This window comes from Pelophylax lessonae (genome assembly GCF_965119305.1).
Source record: "Pelophylax lessonae genome assembly, chromosome: 2".
In the NCBI taxonomy this organism is placed as follows: domain Eukaryota; kingdom Metazoa; phylum Chordata; class Amphibia; order Anura; family Ranidae; genus Pelophylax; species Pelophylax lessonae.
In genome coordinates, this window is record NC_138769.1 from 377,007,814 (window position 1) to 377,022,516 (window position 14,703).

Below are 14,703 nucleotides of genomic sequence, written 5' to 3' on the forward strand. Positions count from 1 at the left end.
TGGCTCAAAAACACTGATAAATGCAGAATAGACACATTTTTCCATGTTTGCCAGCGTTTTTAACCACTTCCAGCCCAAGACCGTTATATGACATCCCGGACTTTGAGTAGAGATATCTGAATGATGCCTGTGGCTTTCCAAAAAAAACTTGTTTGTGAAATTGCTACGCAAATACAGTGTGACATAAAAAGACTACCATTTTATTCCCTAGGGTCTCTTCTGAAAAACATATATAATGTTTGGGGGTTCTGAGTCCTTTTCTAGCAAAAATAATTATGATTTTTACGTGTAGGAGAGGAGTGCCCGAATAGGTAATGGAAGTGGTTAGGCTTTTATCAGTTCGTGTTTTTACAGTTGAAAAATGTCTCTTAAAACCCACTAGTTCTTATCCTGCCAAAAAACGCTGATAACAGCCAATGTGTGCATCACGGACACATAGGATTACATGCTGGGGCGTTTACTGGCTTCAGAAAAAAAGTGTATAAAGTCCTATAGTTATTTCTCTTTAGAAAACAGCCACAGCTTGAGTAGAAAAGCCTTTCCCCTGTCAGCATGATGCGAAACAAAACCCTTGCTCCCTGTGGAAAGCAGCAGTCTCTCTGCAGAGATCTGACACTTGCTTTGCAGCGGCTGCAAGGCTTTGAAACCTTTTGTATTAGTTTATGGTACCTTGAAAGTGAACAGAACTCTGTGCAGCCCAGTTAAAAAAATTAGGATTCTCATTCCAGATCCTTTATGGTAGGTTGCCTTGGTTTGTTTTAATCACTTCTGTGATCTAAAGCTGATTGAAAGTGGGTCAAATTACTAGAAAATTGAGAAAGTGTATATGGCTGGCATCAGAGCGTTAACAGTGTTTTCTCTCAAATCTGTCTTAAGCATTTTCAATTTTACCAGGGCTAACTATTAATATTATTATTATTATTTTTTTTTTTTTAATAAAGGCATCAGAAAATGAGTGAGACTTCTGGTCTTCAGTTTGTCAGCCCATATGCATTTGAAGCAATGCAAAAAGTGGATGTAGTGCGCTTGGCTGCCTTGAGTGATCCAGAGCTAAGGCTTTTGCTTCCATGCTTAGTTCGCATGGCCTTATGTGCTCCAGCAGACCAAAGTCAGAGCTGGGCTCAAGACAAGAAATTACTTCTACGGCTTCTATCTGGAGTGGAGGCTGTGAATGCCATTGTGGCCCTGCTGTCTGTGGATTTTCATGCTTTAGAACAGGATGCCAACAAAGAGCAGCAATTAAGGTATGTTACTTGTATAGTTCTTTCCAAGGTGTTTATTTTGCAGATTTTGTGGCTCGTGCTAAATATGTTAAAGAAAATTGTGATTTATTAGGTATTTTTTTTTTTTTTTTTTTAATTTAGGCTTCATGCACACTAGCGTTTTGTTTAAGCTTCTAGAAGCTGTTACTAGCATTTTGTTTTTAGCTAAATAAGTGTTATCCCATGTGTCCATGCAGGCTACTTTATACTATTAGGTTTTTTTGAGCTTCAATGTCTAGGAGTAGAGAAAAAAAATAGTTTTTGTAGAGTTTCTGGAGCATTTTTTCAGCAGAAATGCTCTTAAATGCTGCTAAACGCTACTAATGGCATTTTTTTATTTATTTATTTTTTCCTTTTACTGCAAAAATGCTAATAAAAAGCTAACACTCCAAATGCTTCTAAAACGCTACTATAAAAAGCTATTACCAGCATTTTTTTTCCATAGTTTTTTCGTTTTTTTTAGCTTAAAAACAGCTAGTGTGCATGGAGACTTAGAAGAATTATTTTCTAAAGTGCAACATTTCCCTTAAAAAAATAAAGTATACTATTATTATTATATAGCTTGCATATGAATGCTTTTAGCTCATAAGACAGACACTATGTCATGGTTCATGTGTCCACAACTGATGCTAAAAATAATTAAAAAAAGAAAAGCAATAGCAATTTTTTAGACTTTTTTTTTTCCCACATGAGATTACTTTTAAAAGTTAACCTGTGCTTTAAGATTTTCTGAAGACTTTTTGCTTCAGATTTACCTTTTCTATGTAGTGCAAGGGCCTGCCAGATTGCATACAAATTGAAAGTGTTTAGGTTTGACCTCATATTATATGGTTTTGGTAAATCTAAAGGAAAAAGTCTTCAGAAAATGTTAGTGTGTATGGCCCATTAGACCATATACGAGGTCAAACCTAAACACTTTCAATTTGTATGCAATCTGGCAGGCCCTTGCACTATATAGAAAAGGTAAATCTGAAGGAAATCTAACAACAAAAGTTGGCTATTGTGTATCCAGCTTAACTCTCATTTATAAACATACTAGGGCCAATTTAGACAGGAGCCAATTAACCTACCAGCATGTCTTTGGAGCGTGGGAGGAAACCGGGGGTACAGGGAGAACATGCAAACTCTGTGCAAGTAGTGCCGTTGTTGGGATTTGAACAGACGACCCTAGTGCTACTAGGGTGGGGAAGTGCTAAGCCACTAACTTTTGTATATGTAAATGCATGGCAAACGCTTGTGGGCATCTTGATAAAGCATTCAAACTGACATTTAGCAATCACTACAGGCTAGACTTACTGGCGCATGTGCTTTCAATGACCGTAATTGATTCACTGTCAATGAATGCTTGGCGGGTTCCATTTGCTATTTTATAGCTATGCCCCTTGGTGAGTACATCTCGAACAATTTACAAAAATTTGTTTAGCGCCTCTGTGTGTTTTTCTTCTGATGTACTAAAGCTTCACAGCCTGATAACCCTAGCGCAGTTTGTTCATTGTAAGTGTTTCTTGCCTTGGTCTAGACACAAGCTTGGGGGAAGTACTGGAGAAAGTATTTTGGTGTCTCAGCTTCAACATGGCCTTACATTGGAGTTTGAGCACAGTGACTCTCCTCGTCGGTTGCGCCTAGTACTTAGCGAATTGTTGGCAATAATTAATAAGGTATGAAGTTTCCATTATTTTGCAATGTCTTTGTTGAATTTAATTTACAAATGACCCCTTTCAGCTGTTTTTATTTTATTTATTTATTTCAGGTACTTGTATAGCGCTGTCAATTTACGCAGCGCTTTACATATACATTGTACATTTACATCAGTCCCTGCCCTCAAGGAGCTTACAATCTAAGGTCCCTAACTAGCATACATACACAGTAGTGCCAATTTTTCTTATACAGGACCCAATTAACCTATCAGAATGTCTTTGGAGTGTGGGGGGAAACCGGAGTACCCGGAGGAAACCCACGCAGGCACAGGGAGAACATGCAAACTCCAGGCAGGTAGTGTCATGGTTGGGATTCGAATCAGCGACCCTCTTGCTGCTAGGTGAAAGTGCTAACCACTACACCACTGTGCCGGGTTTTCTTTTTCATTTGAATATGTATCATGATTGTTCTGCTGTGTTTCATCAATGAAGTAAGCTTGCTGTGGAACACCTAGCTAGATAAAAGGATTTAATGGCTATACTGGTTCTCCTTCTTTGCCTTAAGCCCATAACCGCTTAACCACGTAAGGACCAGGCCTATTTCTGACACTTCTTGTTTAAAAGTTAAAATCAGTATTTTTTGCTAGAAAATTACTTAGAACCCCCAAAGAGTATATATTTTTTTTAGCAGAGACCCTAGAGAATAAAATGGAGATCGTTGCAATACTTTGTCACACCGTATTTGCGCAGCGATCTTACAAACGCATTTTTTTTGGAAAAAAATACACTTTTTGTAAATTAAAAAAAATACATAAAATCAAATGATTTAAAAAAACAGTAAAGTTAGAATTCTTTTTTCTATAATGTGAAAGATAATGTTACTCCAAGTAAATAGATACCGAACATGTCATGCTTCAAAATTGCGCACGCTCATGGAATGGCGACATTGGCACTTAAAAATCTCCATGGGCGACACTTTAAATATTTTTACAGGTTTAGAGTTTCAGAGGAGGTTGAGGGCTAGAATTATTGCACTCATTCTAACTATCGCGGCGATAGCTCACGTATGGTTTGAACACCATTTCAATATGTGGGCGCGACTTGCGTTTGCATTCGCCTTTGCGCGCGAGCTCGGACGGACGGGGTGATTTAATTTTATTTTTTCTAATTATTGTTACCTTTTTTATTTTTACACTGTCCCTTAAAAAAAAAAAAATGTATTGATCACTTTTGTAATAGAAATAAGCAGGACAGGTCCTCTTTAACGTGAGAGCTGGGGTCAAAATGACCTCAGATCTCACATCTACTCTTAAAAGCAAAGAAAAACAAATTTCATTTTTTTCAGCATGAAAAAAAAATGGGCCATTTAAGGCCGTTGGGAGGAAGCGATGTATGACATCGCTCTGGTCCTCCAAGGCCATAGTCAAGTGGGGGCCATCTTGCCCTCACTCGACTTCCTGCCTGGGACATGGACGGACCGAAACGTTTTCCCCCGCTACCAACGGCTAAGCAGGAAAAATGGCTGGGAAGTGGCAGGAGGGGGCACCTTTCCCTCCGCCCATAAAAGTGATTTAGTGGCGAATCTGCCACTGGGACCACTTTTGTGTGAAAGAGGACCGCCCACCCTATAAGAAAATACAGAGGTTATGGCAGCTGCCATAACACCGATATTTAACATCAAAATACCAACGTAAAACTGCGGTGGGCGGTCCGCAAGTGGTTAAGCTGTATGGAATGGCTCACCCTCATTGAAAGAGGACTTTTTCCTTTCCTTAGTTGTTTCAGGTGGCGGCTTACTCGTATCCGTAATCATGCAGAAAATTGCATTGATTGTTAATGTGTTTAAGATGCATATCAACAGTCAATATTTACTTCATATTATTTGAATGGCAAAATGCATCTTAGGATAACAAAAGTGAAACATGCACTGTTATGTATTGCTAAGAAATTACCCTATTAAAACAATGGATATTATCGTGTCTATGCATTTTGCCTGCAGTGTTTATGGATGTGAAATGAACAAGGTTATTTCAACTGTCCTAGAATTCAATCATATTTTTCTTTTATGTATAACCCCTTCTTCTTCTGTGACCAAAAGATGTATCTCTGATGAGATATTTTTGCTGTGCTTATAATTTGGTGACCACAAAAAAAACAAACAAAAAATAGATTTTCTCCTCTCACCTTCCAGGACGGCAACACCTGAGAGACGAGAGGCTCCACCCTACAGGAAACACAATCGGAGTACAGCTGCTTAAAAGGCCCCACCCTTCCCCTTGTCCTTCAGTATTGATTGTGTTTCTCCCACAGCGAAACATTTTGTTTTTTTGTGGTTGTTGGTGCCCCAGGTCAAGTATGGGATTTTATGGGCAGGAGTATGCGACAATAAGCAGAAATAGTATAATACACAAAATTTATTGCATTGTAGCAATATATATACAACAATTAAATAGTGACTTTAATGGGTAAAGTCCCATTGTGCAGTGAAGAGGAGAAAGTAGAGTGTGTTTGGCATGTGGTAATAAGTGACTTAGAAGTGGTTTAGTAAGTGGTCTTGCTCTGCTGTTCATCATGTCAAAGGACTGGGATGAGTGCAGAGAAGGTGCCAGATCGGTGATCCGACATGTTTCGGCCAACTTAGGCCTTTATCAAGGATATTTCACCGATTCTACAGATAATCAAAAAAAGAGGGGTATCAGGTAGGGCAATATTGTACTGAAAACATACATAATTTAAACATCTGTAGGTTAACATACAATTGTATTGTCCACTTCCTAAGACCATGCCTTCCCAAGTTTTGTCCAGGTGCTGCAGGAACAAATATGCTGCATGAGTACATTGAAAGAGTATAAAATGTATTTAAAAGGCTTCAAAAATGGTGGTATTTACTTGCTGAATCGAAGGACCCGATCCCAGATCCAATGTGGCTTTGAGTGGCAGAATCCACATTGATTGAGATCGTCTAACAGTTTGGGAGATTTGTAAAAATATATATATATTCAAGTAAGTAGATTGATTATCTTCGTTTATATAAGATTATATAAATTATATATAGAGACAAAAAGGGGATTAGAAAAAAGAAAAAATCCCCAAAGTTTGGGAGGGGGATGTAAGAAATTCCCCTCATCTGTTAGACTTACGTTTTGAGAAGGTATAGTTAAGGGCAGCACATGTTCTCCGGGTCCATCTCCTCCCTCGGTGTGGGAGAGACTGAAGCAACCGGAGTGTTCCCCGGCCTTTTAAGGCAGCCGCGCATGCGCAATGATGCGCTGCGTGATGCCGGGCAGGTCGAGTCCGTCGCACGGTGAGATGTGCGTCTGCGCAGTGTCAGGGCGCATCCCTTGTAACCGTGCGGACGTGCCTGCGAGGCCGCCGACACAGTTGTAGAAGCTGAAATCCCTGTGCGGGATCTAGGAGGGTGAGGACACCGACCATTCAGTTTCAGGAGCCCCGAACGGGGCTTTCTGTGCCGGGAGCCACTGGATTTCTATGTGGGGAGGCAAAAGGAAGTGGATACATATTGTTCCATATTATAAAGGCAATTAAATGAATCAAATGAAGTATAATAGCAATATTATATTATATTATATTATATTGCTATTATACTTCATTTGATTCATTTAATTGCCTTTATAATATGGAACAATATGTATCCACTTCCTTTTGCCTCCCCACATAGAAATCCAGTGGCTCCCGGCACAGAAAGCCCCGTTCGGGGCTCCTGAAACTGAATGGTCGGTGTCCTCACCCTCCTAGATCCCGCACAGGGATTTCAGCTTCTACAACTGTGTCGGCGGCCTCGCAGGCACGTCCGCACGGTTACAAGGGATGCGCCCTGACACTGCGCAGACGCACATCTCACCGTGCGACGGACTCGACCTGCCCGGCATCACGCAGCGCATCATTGCGCATGCGCGGCTGCCTTAAAAGGCCGGGGAACACTCCGGTTGCTTCAGTCTCTCCCACACCGAGGGAGGAGATGGACCCGGAGAACATGTGCTGCCCTTAACTATACCTTCTCAAAACGTAAGTCTAACAGATGAGGGGAATTTCTTACATCCCCCTCCCAAACTTTGGGGATTTTTTCTTTTTTCTAATCCCCTTTTTGTCTCTATATATAATTTATATAATCTTATATAAACGAAGATAATCAATCTACTTACTTGAATATATATATATTTTTACAAATCTCCCAAACTGTTAGACGATCTCAATCAATGTGGATTCTGCCACTCAAAGCCACATTGGATCTGGGATCGGGTCCTTCGATTCAGCAAGTAAATACCACCATTTTTGAAGCCTTTTAAATACATTTTATACTCTTTCAATGTACTCATGCAGCATATTTGTTCCTGCAGCACCTGGACAAAACTTGGGAAGGCATGGTCTTAGGAAGTGGACAATACAATTGTATGTTAACCTACAGATGTTTTAAATTATGTATGTTTTCAGTACAATATTGCCCTACCTGATACCCCTCTTTTTTTGATTATCTGTAGAATCGGTGAAATATCCTTGATAAAGGCCTAAGTTGGCCGAAACATGTCGGATCACCGATCTGGCACCTTCTCTGCACTCATCCCAGTCCTTTGACATGATGAACAGCAGAGCAAGACCACTTACTAAACCACTTCTAAGTCACTTATTACCACATGCCAAACACACTCTATTTTCTCCTCTTCACTGCACAATGGGACTTTACCCATTAAAGTCACTATTTAATTGTTGTATATATATTGCTACAATGCAATAAATTTTGTGTATTATACTATTTCTGCTTATTGTCGCATACTCCTGCCCATAAAATCCCATACTTGACCTGGGGCACCAACAACCACAAACAATTTCGTCGGGATGGTGGCAGAAACGACTATAATCTTCCAATGTAGGATCCAAAAAACTTATCTCTTCAACATTTTGTTTTTTTTTCTCTGACCAGAAGACCTAGAGAGTCGGATGGTACTTCTTTGAGGCAGGTTTAGGAAGGCCGGTGAGGGCCTCACTATCCTGCACGCCTCGAGCTTCTCACAGGTCGCCTCATGATATGGCACAGGCGGTTTGGGTACAGTGTGGTGGTCCCCCGCTTTTGTGCTCTGCTCAGCAGTTTGGGTCTCCTCTTTCCTCTCCTGCATACAGCGTGTGCCATGCTGTGAAGGGCCAGGCGCATAACCTCATCAGTGACGAGGGGAGGACTCGGTGCGCTCCAAGTCTCGTTCTGAAATCTGAACTTTCAGTCCGGACGGGGAAGAGGCAGAGCAAGCACAGCGCAACTGGGAAGAGGGAATAGGGAAGGTGATGGGCCCTTCAGCTACCAAGAGACAGAGAGCTGCAGGGAGTGCAAAGCCCATCTGGATCCAGTTCATGGAAAAGGAGGATGGAAAGATAGCACAGGTGGCTGCAGGCAAGAGCAAGTCAGGGCCCAGTAAGTGCTTTCCTCACTTGGGGGGGGGGGGGGGGTAATTCCTGAGTCAGGCTTTAGTCCCTGGTAAGACCCCATGCTCTCCCCTCGTGGGGGGTGGGGACCTGTGGCCAAGTAAAAGGGGGGCAGGAAGTGAGACAGTTACTTGTTTTCCTCTTCTCTTGCAGAATTGCCAAGTGGAACCCAGGAGGCCTCTGATAACCCCCCCCAAACACCCCCCCCCCCACATCCACTAGCACTAGCTCCTCTAAAAAATGTGGAACAAAAAAAAATTGATGTGTTGGGCGCTTGTGCCCACAGATGGGACCCGCGCTGGGATGTGAGTGAAATGGAGAGAAGTACATAAACTCCGGATGTGGCAAAGTCCCAATGTTGATTCTGAGGGCAGCACTGTAGGCAGGCAAAAGCCGAAATCCCGCTCTGAGCCGATCGTCTGAGGAAGGAGCGCTGTGCGCATGCTCCGAAACGCGTTACGTCATCACAAGCTGACGAGCGGCTTACCGCCGTCTTTGGTCTGATCCTGCTCCCCCATTAGATTCCATCTAGGTGGCGTCCTCTCCCGGCTGGTGGTCCGGCTGATGGGAGGAAGCGCCATGCTACATAGGGGTAGAGAAACTATCAGGAGAAGCCTGAATCCAACTTTAATGTAAGTGTGCTATGTTCTTTGTGCAAATAAACCTTGATTGTTACTGAGCGGCACCTGTCTTCTCTTGTTCCTCTAAAAAATGTGGTAATTGTGGGGAAAGATTGTCCAAATCTCACACTAAGCCATTTTGTTAAAGGTGTTTTACCATGTTGGCTGGTAAGGAGGCCTCATGGTTAATGAAGGATTTCCTTGAGTCTATTCAGAAGGAAATGTTAGCTACTATTCATTCCTTTAGCACCTTTATAGCTTCTCCCCAGGTAACAGACCCAGAGAAGCTAACCCCTAAGGAGGGCTCTTCTTCTCAGGAGAGTTTACTTTCCAAGACAGGGCTGAGTGCTTTTCTGCCTGTTTCACAGAGACTTCCCCCTGCTCAAGCTAGGGAGGAGGAAGACTTAGGAGAAGCAGAAAGTCAGGCAAAATCTGAGCCCAGCTCTGGGGAAGAGGTTGATCTGGATCTAGATAGCGAGGCAAAGGAGATCAAGTTAAACAGATATCTGTTTGGTCTGGATGACTTGGAGGGACTCCTTCAAGCTATCTATGCCACTAAGAAGATCCCTGAACCACCCAAGGAGATCTCAGCACAAAATAAGTGTATAGTGAGTTGGTTAAAAATCAGTCCAAGGTATTTCCTTTGCATCAGTACTTGGAAGGATTTAATTCTTCAAGAGTGGGATGTTCCTGAAAGGAGTTTGGTCAGACCAAAAGCATGGAAAAGATGATTCCCTTTTAAGAAGGAGGAGGTGGGAAAATTCCTAAGCTGGACGCCTCCCTATCCCAAGTGACTAAAAGATCTGACCTTTTCCTTTGAGGATACAGGGAGCATCAAAGATGCCATGGTCCGTAAGTCCAAATCCCTGCTAAAGAAAGCATGGGACGCCAATTCATCCACTATGGTCCCAGCAATGGCAGCAACCTGCGTTGCCAAGAATACAGACTTCTGGATAGTAAGACTTCCTAAACACCTTTCACAGGAAATAAGTCTCAGGGAGTTCTAGGTTCCCTTTCAGTTATAGGGAAAGCTGTTGCCTACCTGGCTGATGCTGCAGTTGAGTCGGTCAAAGCCTCAGCTAAAACCGGTGCCCTTATTAATTCAGCTAGGAGGGCCATTTGGGTTAAAGCATTGGAATGTGATTTTACTTCAAAAGCAAAACTGTCCAAACCCCCACAAAAGATTATGTTCACACATCCACCCAAGGATGTATTAAAAAAGCGAGCCCTGTTAAAAGGGATCAAGGAACCGGTGGAACAGCAATTGGTAGTGCCGGTACCTGGAAGTCAGCTTTACCAAGGCTTTTACTCCCATGTGTTTGTGGCATCCAAACCCTCAGGGAAATACCGCCTTATCATAAACCCCCAACCTCAAACCTCATACAAAAAGTTTTCCATGGAAGGTATCTATGCAGTACGCAAAAAAAAAACCTGTTAAAAGATGTGTTTATGACTACTCTGGATCTCGGGGATGCCTACTTGCATTTTCTGAGTCATCCGGAACACCAGGCATTCCTGAGATTTGCGGTAGTAACCCAGAACGTGGTCTCTCATTGGCAATTCAGGGCACTCCCCTTTTGGTCTTGCAGCCAGTCCAAGGATCTTCACAAAGATCCTGGCAGAGGCAGTAGGTTATCTTCATCTCCAAGGAATAGCTTTAATTCCTTACCTGGACAATCTACTGATCTTCAGACCTTCAGCAATCCAGGTGAGATCAGATACCCAGAAGGGGATAACAGTTCTGCAGATGCTGGGCTGGTTGGTCATCATGGAAAAGTCATCCCTGGAACCAGCTCAGGTTCAGACCTATCTATGTTACCGGATAGACTCTCGGGTACAAAAACTCTTCCTTCCAAGGGAAAAGGTAGAGAAAGTAGTCTCATTGGTAAAGCGGCTGATAGATGCTCCCTGGTGCTCCAGGAGAGAGATGCTGAGAGTTCTGGGGCTCATGTCAGCCAGCAGTTGTTTGGGCACAACTACACTCCAGACCTTCAATACTTACACCTTTCCTCCTGGGACAAAATGGTGGAGTCCCTGGATGAAAGTTTAATCCTCAACCCTCGGGTAAAAACTTTGCTAAAATTGTGGTCAGTACCAAGCAGTCTGGAGAAGGGCAGGCCCTGGGGTCAGTGTGATCCTCTGAAAGTCACCAGAGACGCAAGCACCTAGGGATGGGGGGCCCACCTAGAGAAAGCCAAAGCCCAGGGCACCTGGAACAAGGAAGTAGCCCAGGCTTCTTCCAATTTCAGAGAGCTCAGAGCAGTGGGCCATTTCAGGCAAGGAGATTCAGGTCTGCTCCGACAACGCTATGACAGTAGCTTACCTGAATCACCAAGGAGGAACCAGGTCCAGACCCCTCCTAGACCTAGTCAAGGAAATTCTAAGCTGGGCCGAAGGAAGGGTGGTCTCGTTGTTGGCAATCCACATAAAAGGGGAAAGCAGTTGGGAAGAAGACCTTCTCAGCCGTCAACCAATAAGACAGGGGGAAACGGAGCTGAACCCAAAGGTGTTTCAGATGCTAGTCCAGAAATTTGGCTCCCAGAAATAGATTTATTTGCCAGCTTCAAGAACAAGAAGGCAATGAGTTTCATCTCCCTCTCACGGGAAAGAGAGTCGGAGGGCCTGGATGCTCTAGCCCAGATCTGGCAGTTCGAGTTGGCTTATGCCTTTCCTCATGGTTTGGTTGGTGGTTTGCAACCTTGAAAGCACCATCAGTGGTGCCTCCTTGGAAGCTTCCAATCCTTCCAGACCTACTCTCTCAGGGTCCAGTGTTGCACCCCAGGCTTGGTTAGTGAGCGCCAGATCCTTAGAATAAAGGGCTGCTCAGACAGCGTGATAGACACCCTCCTTCTGAGCAGGAAACTGGTAACGAGGAAGATATACTCTAAGGTTTGGAAAACATTTTGTACTTGGCATAGGCAGAAGCAGATTTCTTCCAGCTCTGTCCCCGTAATCCTAGATTTACCACAGGATGAGGGTAGAGAAGGGCGTGGCAAAAGGAAAAGGAAAAAAAAGAAGAGCTGCTACTTGTACAAGTAGTAGCTCTTCTTTTTTTTTAGACGCGAGACTTGACAGAACAGAAGGATCTTTTGCTAAAGGTTTTGACAACCATAGATAGAGCTACCCTGGTCACAAGAGATAGGTTCCCACCTTGGGACCTGACTAGGGTTCTGGAGGCATTATCTAGAAAGCCTTTTGAACCTATTGAAGAGGTTCCCTTTAAGATTTTGACCTTTTAAAATTAGATTAAATTTGATTTTATCACATGTGCATTGTTTATCTATGTACGCATATTGTTTATTCTCTTGCTATATGGTCACAGGTGGTCACACGCCTCATTTAAAGTCTATCTATCTATCTATCTATCTATCTATCTATCTATCTATCTATCTATCTATCTATCTATCTATCTATCTATCTATCTATCTATCTATCTATCTATCTATCTATCTATCTATCTATCTATCTATCTATCTATCTATCTATCTATCTATCTATCTATCTATCTATCTATCGTGTGTGTTGTGACAACTCAAAAGCTTATACGCAGCTCTAGCGTCAACTCAACACACACTGTGTGTGTGTGTGTGTTGAGTTAATGCTAGAGCTGCGTTATAAGCTCTTGAGTTGTCACGACAGTCAGTCACGTTACAGAAAGGAAAACTTTACCTGCACTGCACTCTACCACGTCGATTACATCTGTAACTGAAGCCAAGCTACCCAACAAGCCACCATTAGAGGAAGGAAAATCCTTGAGAGAATAAATTGTCAACTGAAGCTTAACCTTGAGGAAATCCTTATGGGGTCACATTCACAAACTCGCATAGTAATATTACACAAGAATCCAAAATTGGTGTATTTATTTGTGATCCAATAAGATAAGATTTACTCGAGGTTAAGCTTCAATGTACATGTTATTTCTCTCAATGATTTTCCTTCCTATAATGCTGGCACTATGGCTTGGTGTCAGTTGTCTAGAAGAAAATACACTTTAATATTATTTATTTGGTTTAGGATTAAATGAACCCCTAGACACTTTTAGTGTGAAGCAACGGATTATGGATTGGCAATGGACATTGGACAGGACAATCTTCAAAAACAAACCATCAGTGCTATAAAGCTATAAAACAAAACTGGTGTGACTGGCAGACTGAATTAGTAATTATTCATTAAAAACATGAATTAGTAATTATTGCAGTGCTTAGCATTTGGGAACATGTAGGTTTTTCTGTAAGAACACTAGCTGATCCACATGCTCAGGTTTCAGACTGCTTCTTTTTGCAGTTATAACCTCTCCTGCAGTAGAGAAAACCTGCTCTGCAGATACACTTGTACCTGGGATACACAAGTATTGCTTTGACAGCTGAGAGAGGAGGGGAAATATGACCTCATGCTCACGCCACCATTTCAAAGGGTCCTCAGTGAGAGGCAGAGGTGGGGCTGTACAATATTTTTCCATTTCGTCTTCTGCCTTCGCATAGGGGGTCTTAGGTTCTATTGCACCATCAGTGAAAGACTGCCCCAGCAAAGTCATGAGCAGCGATGTTGTGGCCTTTTTTTTGGGAGGAGAATGGCTGTCCTCAATGGGTGTTTCTTCTTCCACAGTTGCTTTTTCCCTAGGCACTTCATCCACATTTGTCCTTCTATTAGATGTAATCTGTGTTTGAACAAAAGATAATAGTATAAGAAGAGCTGAACTTCCTAAGAGTGTGATTTATTCTGATGAGGTGAGGGAAACCGCACGGTAATCCATACAGTTCCACTTCCCACACCGCAAAAGTGAATCGGCTTATTGCACAACACAATGTAGCTGAGCTTATAGCTGTCTGGAAGGAAACATGATGAAATTCTAATTACCTCCAAAGATGCAGCCTCCTCAGTCACTCCTCTGTATATCTCCGATCTCTACTCCTCTGTGAGAATAAAAGGCAGTCCTTTAAAGCGAGGATCCAGTGCAGAGGCTGTATGAAGGATCTTCTTCTCTGCCTCAGTGCTTGTACCTCTTCAGGAGATCTGTTTTGATGGCATTCTTGATCTCATGGGTCATGGGTGTGTCTCCCATGGTGTCTGTCATGCTCTGGAGCAGTTGTGCGTTTAGAGGGGCAATGAGAGACACTGTTGGGTTGCGCTCTTCTGACATCAGCAAGGTTGCATCCTTCATTGGCTTTAATGCAGTCACAGCGTCCTCTGCATTTGACACATCTGTTTCATTGAGAGTGCAGAGATCAGACTCTCTTTTTCTGACTTCTGGAGACAGCAAGGTGGCACAAACTGCAGGTTGTTGTTCTAAGAACCTCTTGACCATGTCATATGCGCTGTTTTATCTTGTTGGCACATCAGTTATTAGCTTATGATTCTTCAGGCCCAGACATTTCTGTTTCTCTTTTAGACAGTGGCTTGCTCTAGTGCTGCGATGAAAGAATGTGGATATTCGTCGCACTCTGCCGAAAAGCCCGGAGAGCGTGGCCCCTTTCAGTGCCCGCTGACATGCAAGATTGAGTGTATGGGCGAAACATTTAACATGAGGAAATTTACCAACTTGAGCTTTAACTATCATGTTCGCCGCGTTGTCGGTCACAAGCACTACAGATTTATCAGACAGCTGCCATTCTTCCACGACATGAGACAGTAGCTCTTCCAGATGAGCACCTGTGTGAGACTCCTAAATGGCTCTCTTTTGCAACACATGTGACAAGACCTGCCAGTCCTTAGTAACGTAATGTGCTGTTATTGTAACATAGGACTCAGTTG

The 14,703-nt window shown here is 42.8% G+C and overlaps 1 protein-coding gene across 1 annotated transcript in view; it reads left to right on the forward strand.

Annotated features, from left to right (window-relative positions):
• Positions 1 to 945: 945 nt before the first annotated feature.
• INTS2 (integrator complex subunit 2) overlaps positions 946 to 14,703 on the forward strand; it is a 109,291-nt gene continuing 95,533 nt past the window's right edge. The window contains exons 1-2 of the mRNA XM_082245709.1: positions 946 to 1,244; positions 2,782 to 2,920. Coding sequence (XP_082101835.1) covers positions 952 to 1,244; positions 2,782 to 2,920 — 432 coding nt within the window. The 5' untranslated portion in view covers positions 946 to 951. The remainder of the gene's footprint in view (positions 1,245 to 2,781; positions 2,921 to 14,703) is intronic.